The sequence below is a fragment of the Archocentrus centrarchus genome, chromosome 3, assembly GCF_007364275.1.
Source record: "Archocentrus centrarchus isolate MPI-CPG fArcCen1 chromosome 3, fArcCen1, whole genome shotgun sequence".
Lineage (NCBI taxonomy): Eukaryota > Metazoa > Chordata > Actinopteri > Cichliformes > Cichlidae > Archocentrus > Archocentrus centrarchus.
In genome coordinates, this window is record NC_044348.1 from 26,454,331 (window position 1) to 26,481,957 (window position 27,627).

The 27,627-nt window shown below is 39.1% G+C and overlaps 1 protein-coding gene across 2 annotated transcripts in view; it reads left to right on the plus strand.

The window, feature by feature from the left end:
- The first annotated feature begins 5,598 nt into the window (after positions 1 to 5,598).
- unc13c (unc-13 homolog C (C. elegans)) overlaps positions 5,599 to 27,627 on the plus strand; it is a 118,380-nt gene continuing 96,351 nt past the window's right edge. For both annotated transcript variants that reach the window (XM_030720552.1, XM_030720543.1), the window contains exons 1-2: positions 5,599 to 5,724; positions 12,517 to 16,783. In XM_030720552.1, the coding sequence (XP_030576412.1) occupies positions 12,706 to 16,783 (4,078 nt within the window). In that variant the 5' untranslated portion in view covers positions 5,599 to 5,724; positions 12,517 to 12,705. The remainder of the gene's footprint in view (positions 5,725 to 12,516; positions 16,784 to 27,627) is intronic.

Genomic DNA, 27,627 nt, shown 5'->3' on the forward strand with positions numbered 1-27,627 from the left:
AGCTGTATGTCGACAGCTGTGTTATCCAAATACACTTCTTCATTGTGCTCCCTTTTCTCAACATAAATGAAAAGATATTTTCTTTCAAGCTCATGGTCATGTGGTAGATTTAATACTACATCAGCCCACGGCTATCTCTTTATGCTTCAATAGAAAGATTTTTGCCACCAAAGGGCTATATAAAGGCCATCTGCCTGTCTCATTAGTGCCAACTTTCCTGTGTTTCTGACTTCGGATGATAAAGATCTGTCATGGGAGACAGTTGTATTATATATTTTTTAAGTCTCCTGGGTTAAGATAAAACCTTAAACTTCTACGCTATGATTTTTGTCAAGCATATAAATTGTGTCTCTGAAAAAATCGTGGCGCACATTGTATCCCTTAGTACTGCAGATGATAAAAAACAAAGCAAAACACACAAAAAATACGTACACTGACAAGGCATGCCTGAGGTATAGTTCTTTGTTCTGTGTTTACAAGTATATAAACGGGATATGACACAATCAGTTGACATTTTTGTGAAAATCTGAGACACTGATTAAAGCCTAAGATGCTGAGCAGTGATAGAAAAGTTTTAGCATTCACACTTGACCTTTAAACAGCAAACAACCCACTCTCCTCCCAGTGTCGAGACGACAGTCTATTTTATACCTCTGAGCACATTTTTTTAATGTATAAATCACATTAAGGGGTGCTTAAAGGCCCTCATTGTGCATACAGTACATCATTTATTATAAAAGACAGGGTAAGGGGACACATGCGTCATCCTACCATGCAGGGAAATACTGCAGGGCTACAGGTGAATACTTGTTGCACCGTAAGGGAATAAACATCCTAAACAAGGGCCAGAAATAGCTTGAGAAATAGTCTAACAGAGAGTTTTTGACTAGTGCCTGTGGCTATCACTTGGATTATTAAAAGCAGATCTGCCAAACAGAGCACAATAAGTAATGTGTTACTGGTGTGATGGGTGACTATTTCTGATTTTGTAAATTCAAGAAAGCAGGAATGAATCAAGTTATTTGTCTGTAAACAGTAAAGTTAGTGCATTACAAAATCCAGTTAAACAAGAACTCTTTTTTTCACAGTTTAGTTTTCACAACCAGTATCATTACATGTGAAAAATATTAAAGCTGTGTATCATCTGCATGAAAATCGCTGATTTTGTGGTCTACATGGCATGTGCACGCAACAAATCTGAAACAAGATCTGACCTCTGAGGAACACCAAATTATGAGCTGCATGACATTTTAGTATACAGCTGGGCTTCCTTAATGTCAGCTATTTAGCCTGTCCAAGAGGATCAATATGTTTATTGTCATATATACTACAAAACACAGTGGTTATGCTGAGCAGTGAAATTCTTACTTTGCAAGTACCCTATACACAATTTAAATAATAAAAAACTAAGTTAAACTAAAATGAAAGAATAATAAGCATATAACAATAAATAAATAATAAAGCAAGTACAATAAATACAGATGAAGGGTAGAGTGTGGTCAGAATATAAAGTGCAATTATGCATACTATTAGAATGGTAAGACATTCAGAATGTACAAGTGTTATTATATAGGATTGTATTATATAGTGTGCAAAATTGCAAGTGCACAGGTCCATGTTTAGAATTAAGGCAGATAATCACAGTTCGTTAATCAGTCAGTGATTCAGTAGCCTGATGGCCTGTGGATAGAAAATGATTTTTAGCCTGGTTGTTCTTGCTTTTACACTCTTGTAACATCTGCCAGATGGCAGGAGTGTGACCAGTGTGTGCTGTGGGTTGGTGCAGTCCTTGATGATGTTGTGTGCCCTCTTTAGTATTTAAGTGTCCTGTAGTGATGGGAAGGCAACTCCACAGATGAACTGTATGTGCTGCTTTGATGACACGCTGGAGAGCCTTCCTGTCCTGAGTAGTGCAGTTCATATGCTACACTGTCATGGAGTTTGTCAGGATGCTCTCCACTATGTATCTGTAAAAGTTGCTGAGGAGCTTAGAGGCTAATCCAAATTTCCTCAGTTTCCTTAGGAAGCAGAGTCTCTGTTGAGCCTTCTTGACAATCTGCAGTGTGTTGTTCACTGATGCAGAGGAGTTTGAAGGTCTTCACCCACTCCACCTGAGTCCCATTGATGGATAATGGGGCATGCTGGTCTCTCCTCTTCCTTGGGTCAATAGTCATCTGCTTAGTCTTCTCTGTATTTAAGGAGAGATTATTTTTCTGGCACCAGGACACCAGCTGGGCCACCTCTTCCTTGTAAGCTGCTTCCTGTCCCCCAGTATTCAGCCCGATGACAGTGGTGTCATCAGTGAACTTAAGGATGGAGGTGTTGCTCTGGGAGGGGACGCAGTCACAGGTGAAGAGGATTTACAGGAGTGGACTGAGCAGACAGCCTTGTGGGGTCCCAGTGTCTTTGTGCATGATGTCCTGGTACCAACTCTGACTGCCTGAGGTCTGTCTGTAAGGAAGTCCAGGATCCAGGGAGGGTGTTAGTCCAAGGGTGAACCAACCAGTCTGCTTGGGATGATGGTGTTGAAAGCTGAACTGTAGTCTATAAACAGCATTCGAACATATGTGTCCTTATTTTTGAGGCGTGGGAGGGCTGTATAGATGGCTTCATTAACAGCGTTGTCAGTCGAATGGTTCTGACGATATGCAAATTGCAGGGGATCTACTGTGTCTTGAATGGTTTCTTTTATATGGGACATGACCATCCTCTCAAAGCACTTCATTACAAGTGAAGTGAGTGCAATGGGACAATACTCATTCAAAAAGGTTGTGTTGTTTTTCTTAGGGAGGGGCACTATGGTGGTAGACTTAAAACATGTAGGCACAGATAAGTGGAAGAGGGACAAATTAGAAATATCTGTAAAAACCTCAGCCAGTTCTGAAGAGCAGACCCTCAGAGCACAGCTGGGGATGTTGTTAGGGCCAGCTGCTTTTCAGGGGGTTGGTCCTCCTCAGGGCCTTGCACACCTCAGTCAATGTCACAGTGAGTGAAGAGCTCCGTGTTGCCTCTGGTAGTAGAATCGCTCTACGTGTTTCAGGATCAACACATTCAAATACCAGCTCTCACACTGTCAACTCATCACATATGGTGGCACTGTGGTGCAGTGGTTAGTGCTCTCATCTCACAGCAAAAAGGTTTTAGTTTCAAACCCGGGCTAGAGCCTTTCTATGTTGAATTTGCATGTTCTCCCTTTGCCTGCTTGGGTTTTCTCTGGGTACTCTGGCTTCTTCTTACAGTCCAAAGACATGCATGTTATATTCATTGATTATTCTAAATTGGCTGTGAATGAGTGATAAAATGCTTAAAGTACCATAGAATTATATGAAAGTTTGGTTAAAGGTGACTTGTACTCTTAACTGTTGAGTGGTCAGTAAAACTAGAATAGCAACATATACAGTCCATTCCATGTGGATCCTTGTAAAAGACCCCTTGGCATCATGTTTACAGTAAATGCAGTGGGTAAGTGTAATTTTTCAACATGCAGAGTTAATGTTGTCCATGCAATGTGTTTATGGTACTTAAACCTAACCAAGTAGTGTCTAAGTGTCTAAAGTGAAAATAAAAATTAATCAGTGAGTGAAAGCACCAAGTGCTGTGGCCTCCTGACTGAAGAATTTTTGACTTTCTTCACTTTTCCAACTTTCCATCTTTAATATATAGTCTATGGCATTAACTCTGAAAGCAACTGTAAAAAATAAATGAATCACAAAGAGAAACAACTAATTTGTCCATTTACTCGAGCATTAGATCACATTAGACTTTAAGTGAACCATGTCAAAAGCTAAAATAAATCAGCATTTGCTCTGCTATCTTTCTCTGAACACAAATGCGCTGCAGTAATTAGCGGGGATCCGTTGGGTCAGATTGGCTCAGAAACAGCTGAGGTTCTCATTTGCAGTTGTTTTCATCACCGACAGGAGGCGAGTGAGAGCCATACACAGCAGGAGGGACTGCACTCCAGCTCTCCTCCAACCACCAGCCCTACCCGCACACGCTTGCGCACACAACCACACACATCTCCATACATCCTGTACCACACTCCCATGTGACAGAGTGAGAGAGAGAGAGTGGAGAGGAATGTGATTTCGCTAGAAGGCCAGACAATTAGTGGCTGTTGGAGGAGCGCATGACACACATCTCGGCTGAGAGAGGAGAGCAAGACTGACAGAGGGAGGCACGCAGAGGGGAGGAGAGCAGTGGAATGAGAGGGAGAGATGGGTTTTATTTGAATGCTTAATCACCATCAAGGCCGGGGAGTCGGTGAAATGATGTGGACTATCACGTGACACGCTACCTGAAATGTTTTCCTTGCACTGTCTGTCTTAATTTGTCCCTGTCAACACTAAATTCAAGCCACAATTAGCAAAATGTCACACAAGGACAAATTAAAGTATTTGTCTTAATTGCTCTGCCGTTTTGTTTGCGGGCTTAGCTGCATTTCTGTACCTTCTCACTGTTGTGAAATTATACCACGTGCATTCCACAACGGTGACGGTGTTTTAATACACCACAGTAGCTATGACAAATCTGCAGCGCCTGTGAGCAATCATGCATGACGACATTTCCACTGAGAGATGCAATTAGATGATGTGTGAGTGTATCTCTCTCTCTCTCTCTCTCTCTCTCTGTGTGTGTGTGTGATGGAAATGGTCTTCTGGAACTTGAGGTTGGCCCTAATCATAATGTGTGTGTGAAAGAAAAAGATGAAAGTACGCTCCTCGTGCCCCTCAGGCGTGCCCACAAACCCGTGCATGCGCGCACAAACACAAGCGTGCGCGTACTACACCCGCGCGGCCCCTGACGAAAAATTTAAGCAGTACTCCTGTAGCCTACAATAACATTGCTTCCAATCTGTATCTGTGTTGCTCGTAGTTCATTATGATATTACATCATTCAGATGTTTACATCGAAATGTGTATTTTTTGTTCAATATTGTGATCATACAATAAGCAACCAGGAATCACACAAACACACCTGCTTTCTATTTTCCCTTTTGCTTCCTACACTCAAGGCATCTCTTGTAAACCTGAGTGTGTGTTTAGAGGTATCTTACGTCTTTGTATGTGTGTGTCTTCTTAATTCTCGCAGCCCGGCTCAGTGAGCACAAGCACGCACACACAAAGAGAGAGAGGGAGAGAGAGAAAGAGAGAGAGAGAGTTTTGTATAAGGGAGGGATGGGCATTCTCCAGCCGGGGAGCAGAGCTTCAGTCTCGGCAGCCAGGAGCAGCAGCAGCGCTGTCTGCCTCCCCATCAGCGTCACCACCACCAGCCTGCATCCCATTTTGGACTAGACACCCCGTGCAGTGAAACTGCCTACGAGCACGATTGTGTGTGTGTGTGTGTGTGCGCGCGCACGCGCGCGCTTGTGTGTCATTCGTGGAGCAAATAAAACCCAGCAGCTTGGAAAGAGTAGCAGTATTAAGGAGCGAAAAGGGGGGTACAGTCGGTGGCATGGAGGAGAGGTGTGTGCGCGTTTCTTCGCGGAGGCGCGACACTGGGCTGTGGTGTCTGACGGACGCAGAGAGATGCTGTGAGCTCTGGTATTAGCAGGCAGCTGCGCACCGAGCCACTCTCTCTTCTCCCTCCCTCCCCTCCCCTCCCCTCCCCAGCATCGCTGCTCTCTCCTAGCTCCGACCATTCGCTGAAACTGGGGAATCGGCTCCACACGGCTCGTTTTGCTCACTACCGCTGGCGTCCTGCACGGGGATTTGACACAACCAGGTATGTGCAGCGGCGCAGCCCTGTTGGGCGCTCGATACTTGTGTGCATGGCGTGGGAATCTTGACTGTTTGACTTCATCCTGGATCTTCTTGTTGCTTCCCCCCCTCCCTCAGTGGCCCTGTCAGTGGATTGATGAAACGTTATTTGAGAATTATACGAATAGACGGGAGCATCTTGATGTGACTGGGGTGAAATTTAAAAGAAAGAAAGTAAGGTGTTAATGATATTTAATCGTCTTGTTTACGCTAAAAACCCAATCTGACACAATGTCGATTCTACAAATATCCCTTTGCTTTCATTCTCACCTTTCCCCATGTTGTTCTGCACAACGCACAACAGGAACGCATGTGAGCAATGCTGTTGTTTCACACTGAGCAAACGCGATGGGACTGGATCTCGTCGTGCCGGCCAAAGAAATGATAATATTTTGATTTATGAGTCGAGACAATCTGTTGTGATGTTGGCTGATTTCCTAGGGCTGCGGGCAGATATTTCACTGTTGGGAAATAGACTACACAGGTTAGAAGAAGGGAGGCGGAATGTAGCTGAGGATGGGCGTGAGGGCAATATGATTTGAGGATACACACACCCTCACACGCTCTGACCCCCACTGGTGTACTTCGCTCTACTCTCGTAGCAGCAAATGTATGCTTTAAAGCAGTCATGCACGGAGGCATGCAGGGCGCACATGTGTGTGGATACATGGATGCACACATATGAGTACAAGCATGCACACATCCACATGTGCACTAATCCACACTCAACCATAATCCATAATAATCATGATTCTGGAGACATGACGTAACACATGAGCATCTCTCATTCATATGCAGCCCTTTCTGAAGGTTTGCACAGAATATTTCTCAGTCTTACCCAAAAGCTTAAGGGACTGAGCAACACACCAGAGTGTGTAGTAGTAATTGGTTGCAGTATAATAACCTTAAATTGTTATAGCTGAGTTTTCATCAGAAGAAGAGCAGTTGTACTGTTGTGAGAAATAGGTTACTGTAGCATGCCTCTAACTGGCACTCATTTTTATTAAAAGAGAGTGGCAGAGATTGTAGAGATTGTGAGAAATGGAGTGTTTTAGAGTGCTCTGCTGATCAGATGCATTAGGAAAAATGGGGAAAATAGGTCCCTGGATAGTAATGCTGGGCCTGGGGTAGCAATGCCTCAGAGCATAGGGAGTGGGTGTGGCTGAGGTGCTCCCCTTTCTCTGGAGGTTTCTCTAGTCTGACTCACAAATGGGAGGGGCTGTAAATCAGGACTATGGGAATACCCAGATTTTGTTTTGTAACAGTAGCCAGTGATCTCTGACTAAGCAATTGATTAAGGAATGAGTTATTTTAAAACATGCTGAAGCAGAAGGTACTTACTAAGGGGTCTCCACTGAAGTATTTTGAGTTTCAGTGTCTTACTCAAGGGCCCAGAACTATATTCTATAATTGTACGAAACAAGGAGCTTCGAAAAAATAGACAAAACAAAAAGCATCTTATAAAATGTCACAATTATCTAAAACAAGACTGTTACATGATGTAATCATACAACCATGACTAACTAATGCATATTCATGAATGAGCCTGAAGTGGGATTTAAACATTTGCTTTAAATCTACGCCAATGGTACGTCATGACTGCAAACCGTGCTGAAACCCTACCCTGTAACTTGGCACGCACCTCGCTAGAAATGTAACCATATGTCACGTCAGCACAGCCTGCAAAAGCCGTGAATGGCCCATTGGGTATCATTGTATCCTCCTACACATTTCTGCCTACTTATTCTTCTGCTTTCATTCTCAGCCACCAACTAGTGTTTCAGCAGCAAAATTGCAGAGCAGCGCAGGAACACCATGCGCATCTGTAAATGTTGGCAATGGTGTCAGCCAATTGCGTAGGCAGTCCATAGATTCAATGCAGAAGTATAAGTTAAGCTTGAGTTTTAAAAGGTAGTGACAAATAAATTGACATTTCCCTATGTAAAAATCAACAGCTAATGTCCATTTATTGCTACTGAAGCTCTCAAGTTGTTTTCTTTCACCCCAAATCTGGTTATATTATGTTACATTTTGTAGCACAAACAATAGCATGAATACTGTAAATCTAGATATCTCCTTGACACATGATTGTGAATAAATGGTACCATTTCATGTGTGGCTACTACGAATAATCTGTCTGCTGACAGATGTGTCTTTGCATATTCTGTGGTGAAATTAGTGGAACACATGTAAGGGGGATGAGGTGATTTAGTTGTCTCTCATCCCTTTTTTCTTAATTCTTGCATCATTACGTTCTAATGGGACCATACAAGTGATACCTCATGGGCATTATCAAGCCATTTGCGTATCAACGCTAACTCTGGAAGAGGGCGAATGCTTCATTTGTCAAACCTTAACATGCACATGTCACGATGTTGGCTCTGTGTACAGAAAGGCAGCTCCCTTGGTGATCACCACTCATTAAACACTAGTATTCTTTTAGTGTGATGTGTCCAGACCGAGTGCAGCCACATTGCAGCAAGGTGCTTTATGAAAGTGATGTTCAGGTGTCTGCTACAGTAAACAGCGTCATATCCCAGATGTCACATTTCAGCCAGGGTTGTGGCTGCAGCTTAATTTAGTACATTACAAAAAAACTGCATCACAAATGCATTGAAGTAATTGGTTTTATTTAACCAGTAGTCATTATTATGTATGTTTTGTGTAGACGGTTGCATGATAATGTATTATTATGGTTGAGCAATTCAACAAGGTGCAGCTTGCACAAAATAATTTATGTGATGTGATTTAGAAAGTGGGCTCTCAGTTTAACAGTTTTCAGAATATAGATTGAAAGGGTAGCTTGTTAAATGCTGTGCAAAACTTTCTTCCTTGAAGCATTTTTGAGTAGCAATGAGAAGTACTTGGAAAAAAAAACTTCAGTTATTACAAAAGGTGAATTAGTATTTTTGTGTTTTCCCTATCTCAAAAATAACAATCTATCTACTGAATGTGCTCATTTGACTCTGCGTAATCATGTGAGTAGGTTGGATTCAAGATTCAAAGAAAGAAGTAAAGTAAAGTTTTTATTGATGCTATTATTTTCAGATGCTTTGCCTTTGACTTACTTAAGGATACTTAATAAAGATAGTTTTATAATCTATAATATAACTTTCATATACTTTTGGAAATCTTTTTAGTGAGTATCTCTGGCATGCTGTCTAACATTGACATCAACTGAGTAAAATATATCTAACCATTAGCACCCCATATTTGCAATGCTACCCTGTGCAGGGAGAGCATTCCCTGGCAGGCGTGTATCACCTGCATGTCTGTAGCCGCTGCTAAAGGCAGCAAATGTTTATTTGATCAGGCCCGAATCACAGTCAAAGAAACAGAAGACCCAGGATTGGTGACCCATTGGGATGACATCAGAGACGTGCAAAAACTGATTCATCTCAACAGCCATGACATACATACATACATAGATACATAAATAAATAAATAAACCTCATCCTGCTTCAGATCCATAATGTGAAAAATCTTTGTACAAAATAAAATGATTCAGCTCCAAAAAAGACATAAAAAAAAATCAGTTTATATACTCTAGTTTCCTAGCATCCAAATGTCCAATTTGTATAAAACACGTTCATTTAAATTTCAGTTTCAGTTTAATTCTCTGCATTTCACCATTTCATCATTTCCATCGTTCTCTTCTTTCATGCAAACATGTCATTTCGCTCATTATATTGTGCTATTCAAGTGTGTAAATAATAAATATATAATATATAATTTAATGTATTTTTTGGCATGTCTCTGCATGCGGATTTGAAATAATGCACTCAATGGGGAAAGAGCTTGCTATTTTAAGATCTGACTGATAATAAGTAAAGGCATGTTTTCCAATAATAATGAAACTGTGCCCCACTTGGCTGTATAATATTCTTTCCCCTGTCCTAGTTAACTTTAAAGACTCATCTGGCATGCATATACATCAGTAAAGCACTGAACCTGAGAAACCATTGCATTACTCAAACCGGTTGCTGTTGATAACTTGCATATAATAAGGGAAACTGTTTTTGCTTAAACAAAATATCATTAACATATCCATTGATAGGCAGAGGGAGGTTATGTTTTCAGTTGCATTTGTCTGTCTGTCTGTTAGCAGGATAACTCGGAAAATTATGAGCAGATTTTGAAGAAAATTTCTGGAGTTTTTGTGGGTGGTACAATGAACAATTGTTTAAATTTTGGTGGTGATCTGGATCATGATCTGGATCCAGGAATTTTTAATTGGAGTCTCTACCATTGTGAGATAGGGACAATGTTCATCTAACCTTATGAGGATAAGTCAGAATCCTCTAAAAAGAATTAGGGTGCAACATGACCATAAGTTCTGTCATATAGCAAAGTTCATGACTGAAGGACAATTCCTGATCTAATGATCCAGAATGCTGAAAATTATTTATGATTCAGTATGACAACATTGTATAGTATCTATTATAGTGTAGTATTGGCAGATAGAAAATTTGGGGTGGGCGAAGTATGTGCTCTACTGAGTGCCCTTCTAGTTTCCCTCGCCACAGTTCAAGATGCATTTATAGAACTAAAATCAGTGACAACATACATCTTGTTTTTCTTAAATATTGTATGGCCACTAAACAGTCAAGGACCAATCACTCTGGTGTTTGCATTATAAACTTATAAATACAACACTCTACGTCCCAAATAGTTGATACCCTCTATTTTGTGACAGTAGTTGTTTTATTTCCAAGTGTCTTGAAACTTGGGTTGTCCACAGGCAGCAGTCACATCAGGGAAAGAACAATTCTGCAATCATTCTTTGAGGTATCCAATATTCTCTGAAAGTAGGTACTTTAAAGGAGAGAAAGTTTTTCTATAACACAGACCCTTCTTTAAGAATGTATAAATAAGCCACCTATTTTTATCTGCAATTTGAAATATAGAAATTGACTCATTGAATAGCAAGATCTTGTTATGTTGTTCTTCTTTTTCAGTAGTTTAATGGCACCAGATTGGAAAATTTGCACCACCACCAGCATCTGATCTTGCTGGTATTGCAAGATCTTGCACTGTGATGTATTCATTCACATTCATTCATTTAAACAGATCTGGGAAACCCACATTCATTCACATTTTTCTTTTAGATAGCCTGGTACTGGTACTTGTTGTTGAGAATTTGATTACACTTATTAACTCGTGTTTAATTTGGATGTGCAGGTTTTATCATGCAGATATACCTTTAAAATTCAGATGATCATTAGTATTTCAGTATTTCAGGCAATTTCGGGACATATTTAAACATTATCTGTTGTGAGTCATTTTGGGAGACAGTTTTAGGTCATGACCCATCAGTTTCAAAAGGCTGTTCTTGGCTGTACGCCAGTTTGTGAAAGAGCTGAGTCATGAACCTCCCAATATCCCAAAATACTGTAATCCCTTTTCACCTTATCATGTTGCCATTCCATGTCTGCAATAAGACATTTTGGCAGTTTCTAAAACAGTAGAAAAAAAAAAAAAGGTGAAGTCTTAATGACTTGCAAGTATATTCAGAAGAATTTTTGAATGATAAATCCACATCAATGACAGCATTTTTTTTTTTTAATTAGTTGAGGGAGTATCAGGTTGCCCATTAAGACTAGGACATTCCCAAGACATTTTCAGAACTTCATACAGACAAATGGTCAAACTGCTGGACTCATTGCTTTATACTGTAGTACCAGAGAAATGTACTTGTTGACATCACACTTCAGTTCTATTTCCTAATGTCTGATCCTTTTTCGGAGGCCAGCAATAAAAGCAAACTGTGATGCTGTGTTTCACAGCTCATTTAAAGTGAGCATGTCTTTGTGGTCATAAGAATGTAGACACATTATGCTCTAAACCCCAGAACTAATGTATAGCAGCTGTCAGGTCCTCTGCACAACAAACATCCCTCTTTTTGGACCCGTCTGATCTGCTTCACTATATGGAAAATGCATACCTCTCAGACCCACTCCAAGTAACTGAAGGTTTAACACTATTCTGCATGATTCAAGGGGCTTCTTTTTCCATGAGCCAAAAATGATTGTTTATAAGCCACAACATTTTAATACCACTTGCCTGATATAGAGTGGGCTTTCGTCATTCTGCCAAAACATCTCTGATCCATCATAACATGGACACAGGCCCTCTGGAGTGTTCAGTGGTGTCTGGTGCCTTGATGTTGGAAGCAGATCTTTGAACTTGTTCTGTTACTTTCTTTGATGGGGATTAAATGAGTTGTCCTCTTTGTGTACTCCTGGAGCCAATCCTGAGCAGTTTTTGCAATGTGGCTGGGTGGTTTGTCCTGCCAGGGAAGATGGCATAACATTTAGGCGCATGAATGTCAACACACAATGCTTCTCAATGCTTTTACTTGTTTTTTTTAATTATTATTTATCATGAATAGTTTAAAGTATGAGCTTGGTTTATTTTGATGCTCCATCTCTCTTTGTTTTTTTCCTCTTGTGAGGAAATCTAATGAATTTTTTAAGGTGGCATCTCTATACTATGGGTGACTAGGTGCTCTGTGGGATTATAGGCAAAACAATGCATTTGAAATCAATTGTTAATAGTACAGAAATTAGAATAATACACATGCAAATTTACTTAGTTGTTTACTTAGTTAATCTGTGTCTGAAGACTGCTCAGTGGAAAAATTTTTCATTACAAATCATTAAAGATTGAAATATAAAAAAATTAAGTAAGGTTCTGCTATGTTCATGTCTATAATCTGTAACCTAATTTTAAAACATTTGTTCTTTTTATCTTACAGAGAGATGCTTCTTTTCTGGAGGAAGGCTACTGGTATTAGTGACTCTCTGCGTGGACTGTGGTGTTAGTGATTGTGAGCTGGGCTCCTACTGTCAAGCACAGGTTGATTGTGCTTGGCTCACTGACGCTGTATTACCAGCCAACTTCTCCTTTCACTAGATGATAAAAAAAGTCCACAGGATTGCCATCCATGGTTTCTGCCCTAATCAAAACTATATCATCCTACATTGAAAAGATTTGCAAAGGAATGTTTACAAAGAAATTGGCAAACCCAATAAAGAAGAAAGAGAGAAGCGAAAATAAAGAGCCCAAATTGACCACTGATTTGCAAGCACACAATCTAACTCTCTCTACCACACTGAAGACTACAGTTAAAAAGATTTCCAAATGCTCTTCGGCACGTAACATTTCGCTTGAAGAAGACGACGGAAAGAACGACTGTTCATCTCTGTCACCCACTTTCAGTTATCGTGTAGCTATAGCAAATGGACTCCCGAAGAATTCGCTTTTTTTGAATAATAATGAAAGTATCTTTCCCGAGGTTCTTTCGATTGATAGTAGTTACTCTGACTCCTTGAGTGACACGAAACCTGTCCGGAGACTGGATGAGCATAAATCACACACTATGCCAGTAAGACGAAACAGGAAGAGCCTCATCAGTTTGGCTCCCTCCGATGGTAGTTCTGAGGGTGAACGAGGGGAGCGCTCAAGTCTGCACACACTTAGGTTGGGAGCTCTACGCAAGTTAAGAAAATGGAAAAAGAGTCAGGAATGTGTCTCATCAGACTCCGAGGTGAGCAATTGGAGGAAAACTCTGGGCATTCGGAGCAAATCCTTGGACCGCGCTGGACGGCAGCAAAAGAGCTCAACCCTGGAGCCTGGCTCATCTTCCACAGGTTGCATTAGTCAAACCCAGGATGTAATGGAAATGATTTTTAAGGAGCTTCAGGGGATCAGCCAGATAGAGACAGAACTGTCTGAGCTTCGTGGCCATGTAAATGCCCTTAAAAGCTCAATTGATGAGATCTCCAGCAGTGTGGAAGTAGTTCAGAGTGAGATTGAACAACTTCGCTCAGGATTTGTCCAGTCTAGAAGGGAAACACGTGATATCCATGACTACATAAAACAAATCAGTCACCAGGCCAATAATTCAACCTTACGGTTCCTCAATGTTCCTGAGGAAAGGTCAGAGAAAACAGAAAGTCTAATTTATAAAATACTAAAAGACAAAATGGGTTTTGTTGATGCTCATAAAACAATTAAAATTGAACTTGCTCACAGGTTAGGGCTACAAAGAGAATGTTCTAATGCTAAACCCCGCCCTATTATTGTTATTTTTGCAACACCCCAGGATAGAGATGTAGTCTTAAAAAAATGCTATAAACTTAAAGGAACTGGCATCACTGTGTCTACTGATAGCTTAACTCATGATGGAAAAGAGAGAAAGGACAAGATGTCATCCTCACAAACTTATGAAAGCATGGATATAAAGATCTCAGGAAAGGATAAAGTCGTGGAGAGTGATGACTGGGACTCAATGGACAGCGATAAAGAACTGGATGAATTAAGCAGAAATAAATATGCAATGGTGATTTCAAAGCCTGTTCACAAGAGCAAATCAGAGAAGAGACGGTCCCACGATCAAAGCCGGTCAGGAGATGAAGCTGGCTACTCAGGCACAGTTCACTATGCTGATGACTCTTACTACGATTCAGACAAGCATGCAAAGGCTTACTATTCTGACTTGACCCCCGGATGGCTTTCCCAGAGTGACTATTCCACTCCAAAACTTAGCCGCTCCGAGTCTGACTGTTCAAAACTTTGTCAGTCATACTCAGAAGACTTTTCAGAGAGTCAGTACTTTACACGGGCAAATGGCTGCTCCCTGCTGTCCTCCTCAGATCAGGAACTGTGGCAGAGAAAACAGGAAGACATGGCTTCCTCCTGGTATGCTAGCCCCAGTCATGCTCTTAGCCACGATAATCAAACTTATGAACATAATGAAGTTGAGACTACGGAAACTATTGACAGTGGGGTTAGCAATGGACTTGTCTGCATGTCTAGAGATAGAAGCCACTACAGTGGCTCTCAGCTTTCCCTACAAGGTGATCTATCACCTTGGAAAGACTGGCATCATTTGGAGCAAGGTGCTGACTCTGGGTTAGAAGCCTCCATAGAAGTTAGCAGTCCATTTGACCCATCAACAATTCCTGGTTTTCCAGAGAACATAACTAAGTGTCAGGAAGTTGATTTACAATTTGAAGGAGACGAGGAATTCATGATGCTTGATAGGGAATCTTCCCTACCACCAATAACTACCCACGTGATTCCTCCTATCACAGAACGTGAGTCTGCCAAGTCATCTGCCCGCCAATCTAAGGATCCTTGTAAGATTATTGCAAAAGAAGGCACAAAAGTAGCATCTTCCCCTAAAGATTCCCCTAAAGCCACTGCTAAGGTGCCACATAAACAAACTAAAGTGGCTGCTAAAGAGGAAAGCTCAAAAATATTGGCAAAGGAAAGTCCTAAGGTATCTGCTAAGGTTTCACCTAAAGTGACCTCTAAAGCACCTCCTAAAGAGTCACCTAAAGAGATTTCAAAATCGGTAGGTAAGGAATCATCTCAAGCTATCCCTAAAGACAGTCCTAAACTCACACTTAAAGATGCCACAAAGCCCACAGTCAAAGAGGTATCTAAAGTGGCATCTAAGGCAAGTCCTAGTGAGATTGTCAAAGTCACTTCTAAAGTGACCACCAAAGATAGCCCCATAATGACTCCTAAAGAAAGTCCTAAAGAGTCCCCTAAAGAGAGCCCTAAAATAACCCCAATTGATACCCCTATCTTGACCCCTGTCTCGACTCCTAAAGAGTCCCCTAAGGAATCCCCTAAGGAATCCCCTAAAGTCATTGCTAAAGAACTTCCACAAGTTGTACCTAAAGAAGGTCTGAAAGTTGCTGCTAAAGAAGTTACCAAAGAAGCTTCGAAACCTCCTCCAAAAGAGGCCCCAAAAGAGGTGCATAAAGTAGCACCTAAAGAGACTGCTAAAATACCAATTAAAGAAGTTAGTAAGATTCCATCTAAAGAATCCCCAAAAGTAGCCCCGAAAGAGAGCCCTAAAGGTCCCCCAAAAGAGACCCCTAAACCAGCCCCAGTAGAAGCCCCTAAAGTAGCACCAAACGTAGCCTCTAAAGAAGTCTCCAAGGATACTGCCAAAACGATTGCTAAAGAAAAATTCCCTGAACTGGATGTTAATCATAGCTTTCACCAGACGCAGAGTAAGTCTACATCTATGTACCGCAGCCAGAGTGAGATTCGAACGGAGAAGGTTGAGGAAGTTCCCAAGTCTTGGAGCAGTAGGCTCAGCATAGATCTCAGTGAAAAGTCCTTTGGATTTGGCTTTGGTTCTACCCTACAGAGAGCTAAGTCAGCTCTTGAGGTTGTATGGAAATCTGGCTCTCAGACTACCCCTGCTCCACCTGAGGAGCCATCCAACACCTCTTCTTCATTTATGGGGCGATTCCGCACCCTGTCTGGATCCACTACAAATAATTCTAGTACTACAGGTGACTCAGATGCACAGAAAGAGCCTGTCTTCTTCAAAGCAGAGGAAGATAAAACAGAAGCTGAGGAACAACCAGTGGACAGTGAGACCCATTATGTTGAAGTAATGGAGCAAGTACTAGCCAACCTGGAGAACAGAACTAATACTACCGAGACGGAAGAGTCCACTGAGCCTGCACAGGTGTGTGAGACTTCTCAGGACTATGATGTGTCTGAAGACACTGAAGCCATTCAGGACATTGATGCCTCTCAGGATTTGGAGGCTTCTCAAGAGTTGGAAGCCCCAGGTGGCTATGAGGCAAGTAAAGAGACACATGTTCTGGAGTATGATTGCAGTTTGGATGAGCAGTATGATGAAGAGTACAGTGAGGATTATGAAACACAACTCACAGAGGACACAGCTGAATATGATGCCATGGTAGAATATGTAGATGTAGAAGAACCAGATGAGACTGAGGGTAATGATTTGACAGAGGAGATGGAAGAGGGTGATGAGGAGCTAGAAGAGGTGCCAGAAATAACTGAAGAGGTTGCTGAGGAGTCTGAAATAGTGGAACAAAAGCAAGATGATGAAAACAAAAATCTTCCAGAAGAAAAGCCAGTAGAGGCTCCACCTAAGAAGCGTACTCGGCCTACATTTAAGGAGGCAGCGCTGAGGGCCTACAGGAAACAGATGGCCGAACTGGAGCAGCAGATCCTGGCAGGAGGTATGATTATTTTCTTTTTATTGTTTGTCATAATGTTACTTGGATTTTCTTCTGTTTTTCCATACATGGCAGGTGATACTTGTGTTTCTCTATAACATGACTACTTAACAAAATAGCGTAAATCTCCATTTATGTCCTCTCTGAGATTTGTCAGATGGGAAGCAAACAAGTAAACATGGAGACCAAGTTGACTAGCAGTCAACTATTTTAAGTGTCAAGTGCTTATGCTTTTTTGAACACAGCAACAAAGTTACCGTAAAATGGTTATTGCTATAGTACCAAATATTATAAGCAACAGAAATAAAGGGTTATGGTAATAAATACCAAGAAACAACAAGGGAAACATTGAATATAATCATTATGATTATTATATCCAACAGGTTAATATACACCCATCTGTTTTCATTTAATGAATTACACAAAAATAGGATGGTTTTGTTTTTTTAAATATCAAGTGAGTAATTGATGTAAGACTGAATTCTAGTGAATGTGAATTAATGTATGCATCTAATTTATATGGTGCAAGGCCCCAGACTTCAAATTTGGTGGTCTAATTATGCTGCTCTTATTGGAACCTCAGGCTTTGATACACTTGAAAGATGCACTTGAATTGCTTGGTTATGTTGTGGTGAAGAATTGAAGACAAGAAATCTATTTGGTGGTGGATGGAGTGTTATCAGTGGCACTAACTTCAAATTCCCATGGTACAGCACTGGATTCTCATGCACATTTAAGGGGTGATGTCAAAAATATTTTTTTCTGGTGGGTTGTCATTTATCACCAAAATCTTTAGGAATTTAGAAGTCTATTGGTGACCCCCCCAAATTACTATCAGTTCTTCACCTTCACTGAAAAAAGCACAAGTCTGTATGTAGAGTGTACCAATGAGAATAATCAAAATACCAAAAAGGAAAAAAAAAATTTAATGCACCACAGTATTTTAAATGAGATATTTTATTTACTATAATAACCAACATATATTTTACCAGTATTTGTATTTTTCTGCAATACCTTTGATTCACCACAGTAGCTTTTCTTCAGAATTCTGTAGGTCTATAGCTGGTGGGTCAAGACCCACTTAAAAATGGGATGACTTCATTGATGGAACAGTCTTCCACTTGGAGTGAAATAAGACATAAGGGAATTTCTGCTCTTACTTAAAATCAAAAAGCTTTTGACCTACATATTTAGCAGGAATGGTTGCAGTGATTTTGAGGGAGCTTAGTTCAGTAATACAGGCTACTCCTTAAAACTGGCTGTGTGACAGGTGTGTTCGTAAATGTAAATTCAGTACAAATTAAAATAAATTAGCAAGAGATTCCCCTCCTGGCCCACTATGGTAAATGGGTCTATGTTTTTTACATCACATAAACAGGTAAGCTTATAACAGGCTAGTACAAATTTGGTGGGACATTTACTGTATATGACTGTGCAGTTTTAGTTTTACACAGTGCCTTCTTTTGGCTACCAGGCAAAAAGAATTAAGACTTGAACTGAGTGACTGACTTACTGAGTCACTTCTTATTGCTGAATCTCATATGTGTGAGGTGAGGCATACAGCAAGCCCTAGGCATATGACTTCAGAAGAAAATGTGTGACTGATTGTCCTCACTTTGCAATGGCTTTTTGGCTCTTTTTCATCTTTGATAAATCAGTTAGTGGACTAATTCTATGCTATTCCATGCTATTTATGCTGTTGTGCTTCCTGATTCAGGATTATTTTGTGACAGTCTGGCAAAGGCTGAGATGTATAGAGGAAATGTGAGACAGGGGTAACCAAACACAGATGTAAAATTGATAAATTGATGTTGGTTTGCACTCCTCTGAATTTCTTATGGCTACATGTTTTTCCACACAAGCATACATAAATATGGATTTGATAGCTAGTCATTGTTATCCATTTTATGCACAGCATCATTATAAACGCTTATTAATTCTGTCACAAGATTATTTCAGGTTGTTGAGAATCTTTTTGGTTTCCAGTAGTTGTTTTTGAACTAAAGTTACAGCCATGATTTGTTGGACAGAGACACTTTTGCTTTTTTAAAATAAATTTTGGCTCTGTACACCACCAAAGTGGTTTTAAATTAAAACAATCAAGGTATGATCGAAGTGCAGATTTTCACCTTTAATTCAAGAGGTTTCACCAAGGTTTCACTAAGGTACTGTGTTAACTGTTTAGGTTATCTAACGACTTTTTCAGATTTTCAAACCAGCACTTTCAAAGGCTCAAAGGTAATTAGACAATTGATTAACAAGCAGTTTGATGACCAGATGAGCCCTGTTCCCTGATTACTTAATGACAAATTAAGCAATTAAAAAATCTGATTGATTGCAAATGTTCAACTTGTATTTTGTAGCTTTTTACTGGGACTCTTAATATAAGTCTAAGAGCTGTACAAATGAGGGAGGCCATCATTATGCTGAAAGAAAAACAAACAAAAACACACCTATCAGTGAGATAGTAAAACCTTTAGTTGAGAGGCCAAATCAATAATCTTCATCCATAAAATGAAGGAATGCACTGATCAGCTCAGCATCACCAAAAAGCCTGAAAGATTACAGAAGACAGCTAAAGTGGACGATTGCAGAATTATTTTCTTGATTAAGAAAAACATCTAAAAATTCAAGAGCATTCTCAAGGAAGTAGGTTTATTATTGTCAAAATCTATGACTATAAATACAGAGGGTTTACAACAAGGTGCAAACCACTACTTACACTCAAGTGCAAGGAGGCCAAATTAGATGTTAACTTTTTTCTAAAAGAGCCTGCACAATCTGGGAGAGAAAACAGCTCATGATCTAAAGCATACCACATCATCTGTCAAACATGGTGGAGGGAATGTTATGGCATGGGTACGTATAGTTTCCACTGGAACTGGGTTACTAGTGTTTATTGATGATGTGACTGCTGACAGAAGTAGTAGGATGAATTGTGATGTGTACAGGGTGGTACTCTCTGCTCAGATTCAGCCAAATACTGCAAAACTGATTGGAGAGCACTTGACAGTGCAAATGCATAATTACCCAGAGCATACTGTAAAACCAACCCAAGAAACCCAGAAAATTGGATATTCTTTAATGGCCAAGTCATACAGCTGAGCTTAACCCAGAAGAGCATGCTTTTCAGTACTAAAAACAAAACTGAAGTCAGAGAGATGCACAAACAGGCAGCAATTAAAGGTGAGTGCAGTAAAGGCCTAGCTCATCATCTCGAGGGAAACACAGCATTTGGTGATGTCCATGGATTCTAGATTTCAGGCAGTCATCAGCTGCAAAGGAGTTTCATCCAAGTATTTAAAACAATCCTTGCATTTAACATTATGTTAATTTGTCCAATTTCTTTTGAGCTTCTGAATCTGGGGGATTATCTATAAAAATGGCTATAATTTCTAAACAGTTAATGCAATATTTTTGTTAAACCTCCTGAACTGAAGCTGAAAGTCTGCACTTCAATCACATCTTGATTATTTATTTTAAAACCCACTGTGGTGGTGTACAGAGATGATGTACATAGAGACCTAAGTGTAAATAAAATATTGTAAGAAAGTGTAAATATAATATTGTAAGACATAACAAATCAAGCCAAAATAATGACTGACCGGTCATTTCCAGTGTCATCTAAAGCACTTTCAAATGTGTCTGAAAATGCTACCTCGCAGTTTTTGGAAAACATATATAAAATTTTTAAATTTTTTATATAAATTTTAATTTTTTGTGTCCCTGATGGAGAAAGAGTCATAGATGCATGCATAATCTATATCTCCCCACCCCCACCCACTCTCATTAGCTTTATGCCTTCATCTCTTGTAGTTGATGTGTGCTCATCATGCTCGTGTTGTGGAGGCTGGTCTGTGTGGGAGCTGTGAAAGGAGTCTCAGCAGTACTGCCACTCCTGCCAGGCCTGTCTTCAACTGGCTAAAGAAGCGTCTGTATTCAGATGCTAATTCACACTCCCAAGGGCATTCTGTAACCAGGTCAGCCTTGCTTGGAATATTTATAGAGGTCTACCGCTACTGAAGTTTGCTGCTTGTTCCTGGGGGAGCAAAGGAGGTAGACCCTCTTTATGCTTAGTTCACCATTTTTCAAGAAAGAGTGGATTTGAAAAATGCAGATAAAGGGAATGAAGGGCCTCTTCTGTTGTTGTTTAAGGTGTTATCTTCCAGTTCAGAATATTGACTGATTCAATGTTGTTGCCAGGGAAGAAAATGTCCACAGGTAACGCACACTCTTAACTTTGAGGTGCTGTAGTTTTTAGATTAAACACTTAAAGTGTCAATAGGTGACTCCCCATGCATATATCCACCTCATGCAGCTATTGCAAAGATGCTCTCTGTTTTAAAATGCCCTCTTGGATCAGGCTATTAAGTTGGCAGGTTTGGCTATTTTCTGACCTAGTAATAATAATGCCAAGTGAATACTGCTTTTGAACCTTTTTAAATTCCTGTGCATTATCCATCCAGTAAATGTCCCTCCAAGGTTCAGATTTGCTTTACTTCCTTTTTCTTTGCCTCCTCTAGCAATGTGCCTCCTTTTTCTGGGAGTAGAGTTTCACAATTATTCCAGACATTTGCCATTCATCTACAATTTACTAAAAGCGACTGGAAAATCAATAGGGGTATTCCTTCCATTTTTTTTGTTTTCTGGTAAACAAAATTGTGACCTGTGGCAAATAGGCTAGCATAGTCAAAGTAAGGTTTACAGTGGACTAGTCCAAATGTGAGTAGTATTATAATTTTCTAGACAGTATTTTGGCCTGTCAGGATTTATTTCATGTGTTCAAAAAAAAAAAAAAAAAAGAAGCTGCCTGTTTGTAGGGTTGTCATTTGTAATATATTCCAGCTACATCGTTCCCATTGACATCACCCTTATACTTTTTCTTCTGTACTTGCACAAGCATAATTCTCTATTAATTTACATTGAGACAACACTGTATTGCTTCAACTTAAAGCTCAGATTCATAAACAAAACTTTTATTATATGTGGGTTGTTTACCCCTTTTACTCCCCTTTGCTCTATTCCTGGTTGACTTTTTCTGGAATTTTATTTTTTGCAATATTAAACTGAATGAACCCACTGACATTAGCCTGCCACAGCCTCAAAGACTTAGTCATAGTTGGAAAAAAATACTAGCTGAAGGGAGCAGTTACTGCTAATATTGCACATATAATCTAGCTGATGCATTTTATTCTATAGTGGTTATGTGGCATTGTTTGAGTCATCAGAGGCACAAGCCATGAATAAATTGGTTGCAAAGGCACTCAAGACATTCATATGTCACTTTGAAATAATATATTTCACCAGAGCCATTAGGCTGAAACCTTCCACCGCACACAGTTCTCTTTTCTATCATGTTTGGTCACAGATTTATTTTCCCATGAAGTAATCTGTGAGGTTATTAAAAACTCAGCTTGTACTTGGCAGCTGATAATATAAAATGTTTTTGCACTTTTGATGCATCTGTATGTGTCCCACCATCCTAAGTGGATTGTCAAATACAACAAAGGTTTTGCAGCATATTTTAAACTGTGTATGCGTTCGTCATTCTGGCATCAGCTACTGTATAGACAGCTATTTTGCTGTGTGCAAGAATGAATCTCCACAATTATATATTAATAATTATAATAGATTATTAGAGCTTACTTGATATTATTTTTATTTAATGTTTGTTTTTTCCAACACTGTGGTGGTTGGTTTGGTTACACCAAAGATACGCAATGAAAAACAAATAAATAAATAATTACACATGTGATTACTAAAATAAAATTTCAAAATGCCTGTTTTAAACAGGCTCTGTTAACATACAGTACCAGTCAAAAGTGAGCGTGTTCAAACTTTTGACTGGTACTGTATAGTTAAGGCAAGATGCTGAAAGTCATTGTGTATTATTCAGGACTACTTCAGGTACCTGGGGCTGATATGTCAGATAATACACGTACAGCAAAAGATGCAGTCAAATGCTACATCAACTGTGGCTATGAAGGAAAAAAAGATCTAATTTGAATTAGGCTGCACATCTTTCGAAAATCATCTTCTTGTGCAGCAACACCGTGCAGTAGAACATTAAGGCTTGTGGTAATTATAATAAAACACGATTTATTATAAACACGATGTATAAAAAAATTACTTTTCTCTAAGTGTTTATTATAGTAAGTTGCTTATTATGGACAATAATATATACCTATCCTATAGTATTGTTTGGTCAGTTCATGGTGTTGGCACAGTGATATTATAATATTGGTATTATAATCTGTGAATGCTGTAAATTGGTTTACCAGTTACTTGTCAGCAAGAACACAGTGTGTCCATTTTGCTGGTTCTTTTTCCTCTGTCTTACCAGTGTCCAAGGGAGTTCCCCAGGGCTCCATTCTAGGACCACTGCTCTTCTCTCTATATAGAAATAACTTATTTGATAATTTATCAAATGCTGCATTCTATCTTTATGCAGATGACACAATTATTTATCATTGATCTCCTTCATTAGTACAAACGTTTGTATTCTTGCAGTCTGCCTTTGATGTTGTCCAGTCCCATTTAACCCAGCTTAAATTGGTGTTAAACGCAGACAAATCCAAGTTCACATTATTCTCAAATGGCAGAGTTGTTGCCTAAGCTTCTTAAGATTAAAACAATTCAAGGGGCAGAAATTGAATTGGTCACATCTTATAAGTATTTAGGTATCATTATAGATAATAATTTATCATTTAAACCTCACATCAGAAAGCTAGTGTCCAAACTGAAATATAAACTAAGCTTCTTTTTAGGAATTAAAGTGAGGAAATATTTGATTTCCACAACTTTTTTACCTTTTATTGGATTATGGTGATTTGCTTTTCATGAATGCTCCTGGTCAGTACCTAAAGAAATTGGTTACTGTTTATCATTGTGCTTTACATTTTATTAGTGGCTGTGGAAATTGTGTTCTTAACTGTTCTTTGTATGCTGCTGCTAAATGGCCATCTCTGTATATCTGCAGACATTCTCATTGGTTAGTTTTAATCTAGAAACATCTACTTGGGCTGGGTCCTTCTTATCTGTGTCTATATGTGTAAGAGTCTTAACTATCATAGACTTCACTCTCAAAATGTTATACAAATGCTCGTCCCCAGAGTCAGAATGGAATTAGGAGAAAAAGGCTTTTAAATATGCTGCTCCTGTTTCCTGGAATAATTTACAAAAGGAGCTGAAATTGTCAGAACTGGTTATGATGGGGAAGTTTAAGTCCATTTTGAGGAAATGTGAAAATAGGTCAACGTGACTGCTTTTAACATCACTCTTGAAATGATCTGTTACTGCATTTAATTTGCATATATGTGTTAGATTGTTGATTGATAGTCACTTGTTAGATTGTTAATTTGCATATATGTGTTAGATTGTTGATTGATAGTCATTTGTTAGATTGTTATGTGTTTTATTTGTTGTAACTTTTGCTGCCCTCTTTGGCAGGTCTCTCTTGGAAAATCTCAATGAGACTTACATAAAATATACTTAATGACATTAAAAAGTAAGATAGTAGATTTTGTTTATATAAATAAATATGGGACTGATTGTATAAAACATTTTCATTAAATTTTTCTGGGTCACCTGGAAATCTCAGGTCCTGTTTTACTATATAAATATTATTGTAGTTTGTGATTAGGTGGTAGGTTAGTAATGTGATGACATCACAATATAGCATGTATAAGTCAACTTCTGTGGATATAAATTAGATGCTATTGTCATGACATTAAAGTGATAGGATGTACTACAAATTGATAATTTTAGCCCATTGGTAGACGTTGCTAGGCAACATGATGAATTCATAATATGTGATACAGATTATCCTCAATGGCCTAAGAGGTACCTAAATGCCGAGTTTGATTGCTCAACTGTCATGTAGGAGGAGTTTACAGACAGACAGATTTTGTGTAATATAGTAAAATGGTATTGCTAATGTAGCTGAAATGATTTATACACTTAATCAGAAATGGTTTGCATGTTGTTTTTAATGTCTGAAGTTAGTAATAGTTAGCCATTAGTGCATTTGGTTTTTTCTAGTCAAAAATGAAACTTGGTTCAAGAGTTGAGAGGTGGTGCCATGCCATGACCTTTATAATCGCATTTCCCCTTTTAAAAGTCACCCCACTTCTGATTGGTGCCCTTGGTTGAAAAACACCTGTGCAGAATTTGCCAAACCTCCATGAGCTGTGTTCTGATCTGTTGCAGGCAATTAGAAAAAAACTGTAATTCATACTGAAGCAAAATGTAAATTGTAACTAAAGCATTAGCTGTTATTATTGAACATAAGCTCAGGATTGAAGCCCACAGGAAGATGATTGTAAGTGATATGGGCTATGTGGATCTACTGAAACCAAAAATGTTGCCTAACATCAATATACAACCATTTAAGAATGCCGATAACCTGTTGATGAAGACAAGATAGCCAGGCATACATGCTCTAGGAGTAAAGCACAATACTGTATATTGGAAACGCAATGTGATACAGCCACAGATGTTATCTAAGTAATGTGAATGTCAGATTTAATCAATACTCCCTGCCACAAAACTAAAGCTTTTAGGCTTTAGCTCTTAAGAGCACATTAAATAACCATATGCATTTGGGATTTGTTCATTTATATTTTTTTTCAGTCTAACACTTATATGTGAATCCTGAACTTCAAAGCAAGACGAAAGGCTTTGAGAGACTGTCACAGGATCAGTGCCACATTATCTTGATTTTGTCTGTCTTTCATGAGCTTCTTGGAAATGTCCTCATGATCTTATGCACTCAGAGTGTTGGATTGTGATCATGGCCTAGTCATTGAACCGTAAGCTTAAAAAAATCTGTAGAAATGCATAGACATGCCAGTTTAAACCTATACTTGGTGTCTGCAGTACAAGACATGTTCTTGGGTGTGTAGGGGCTTTGATCAGTCGTGGTAAGACTGAATACTACCTGAAGCTTTTCTGCTCCAAAGAGCCCTGATCTATGTATGGTGTGACCATGTGTTCCAGGACCGTAATTCAGGATTTACTGCTGTTGTTTGCACACACACACACACACACACACACACACACACACACACACACACACACACACACACACACACACACACACACACACACACACACACACACACACACACACACAGGTTTCCTACCAATCAGTTACATTTTTGTTCCACAGTTTTAAGGCACCTGTGAAATGAGCTTTATATCAGCAGCCTACAGACTATCTTTGCACTGTGGCTTTATCTAGTGCAGCTGCAGACATTCAGCGAGAGGAGATGGCTCTATCTTGTATAGCTGTGCACAAAGTAGCTTAGTTGATCGCTGTCCATACCAGCTGGCAGCTTAGCTCCTCTTTGTCTGTAGTTTTTTCTGCTTATGTTCACTTTTTGAATCACCTGACACACTGACGGTATATTATCATGGATGTACCAAAAATGTTTCTGTACAAAATCAACCTTTTCAAGAATTTATACCAATCAGGAGCAAAATACATTTTTAATGCTTTTAAATGAGCCACCTTTCCATGATAATCACTCATCATAAAACAGTAATAGCACTATACAGTCTGGATAGGCACTGTTTGCTACTTCTCGGTCATTTATATTTAAAATCTTCTGAAACTTGGCACAAATGCTCTTTGGGTACAGCTCTACAAAATAGGGGAGAGGGATTTTTGATTTTTTTATGAATTTTCAAAAATTTTGAGAAAATACTGTGCATTGATGTTTACCTTTAATCCCTACTCCTCCCTTATTCCTAGGCCGACTCTTTGAAACTTGGTATGAGTATTCATTAAGCAAAGGTCTACAGAATGTTCCAGACCAATTTTCAATTTTTGACTTTTATTTTCTTTCTTTTACAAATTTTTGAAATTTTCCATTAATTCAAGTTGCTGCTCCTCCCTTACTTATTGTCTTATTCTTCTGAAACTTATCATGAATATTCATTGGGCAACGATCAACAAAATATTGCAGACAGATTTTTGATTTTTTTGATTTTTCACAAATTTTCAAAATCTTTAAGAAATACTGTACATCAATGATTAACATCAACCGCCACTACTTCCTTATTTATTGGCAAATGGCAAATTTTTCTGAAACTTAGTATGAGTATTCATTGGGTAAATGTCTACAGAATATTGTAGACAAAAATTCAGGGTTTTACTTTTTTTTTTTTTTTTTTTACAAAATTTAAAAAAAATTAAGTATCAGCTTAATGATGGTTGACCTACTGCCAAATTAGTTTTCATTCCAATGCATTACGTATTATACAAGTAAAATGTTTGACAGTTGGGCTCTATAGGCCAACAGGTCTCTTATTTTTAATTCTCTCTCTGTTAATGATCCAGTAACAAGAAAACCAACAGTAGGTTCCTTGTTTTTAATCAGGTTGGCAATTTGATCTTTCTCTTGTGAACAGCTGTTTTCTGTTTGCTTACATTACATCATGTTTATGCTGCCATTTATCACCTATGGATCAATAGCACAGTAATTACACCTCTCCAGTCTTACTTATTTAAAGGGCTTGCCCGCTTGCAGTTTGTCTCTAAAACAGCAACATGATACCAACTGCTTACCTAATGTCCCATATCTTCCTAACTGTGAGTGTTAACTCAGGCAATGTTATCAATCACAGGCATCTTTTTTTCATGCTGCATTTATTTATAATATTCTGTGTCCAGGGAATGATCTTTACAGAACAGCCTTTAGCTGGGAGCCATCTCTTTTGTACTGGTTTTACTGTATAGGCTAGTATTTCTCTGTTCATAGCCATTGCCTTTGAAGTGTTGATTCTCTCTCCATTCTTGCATAAATAGTTTGGCAAAACAGAATTGTGTAATCTGGCGGTAATAA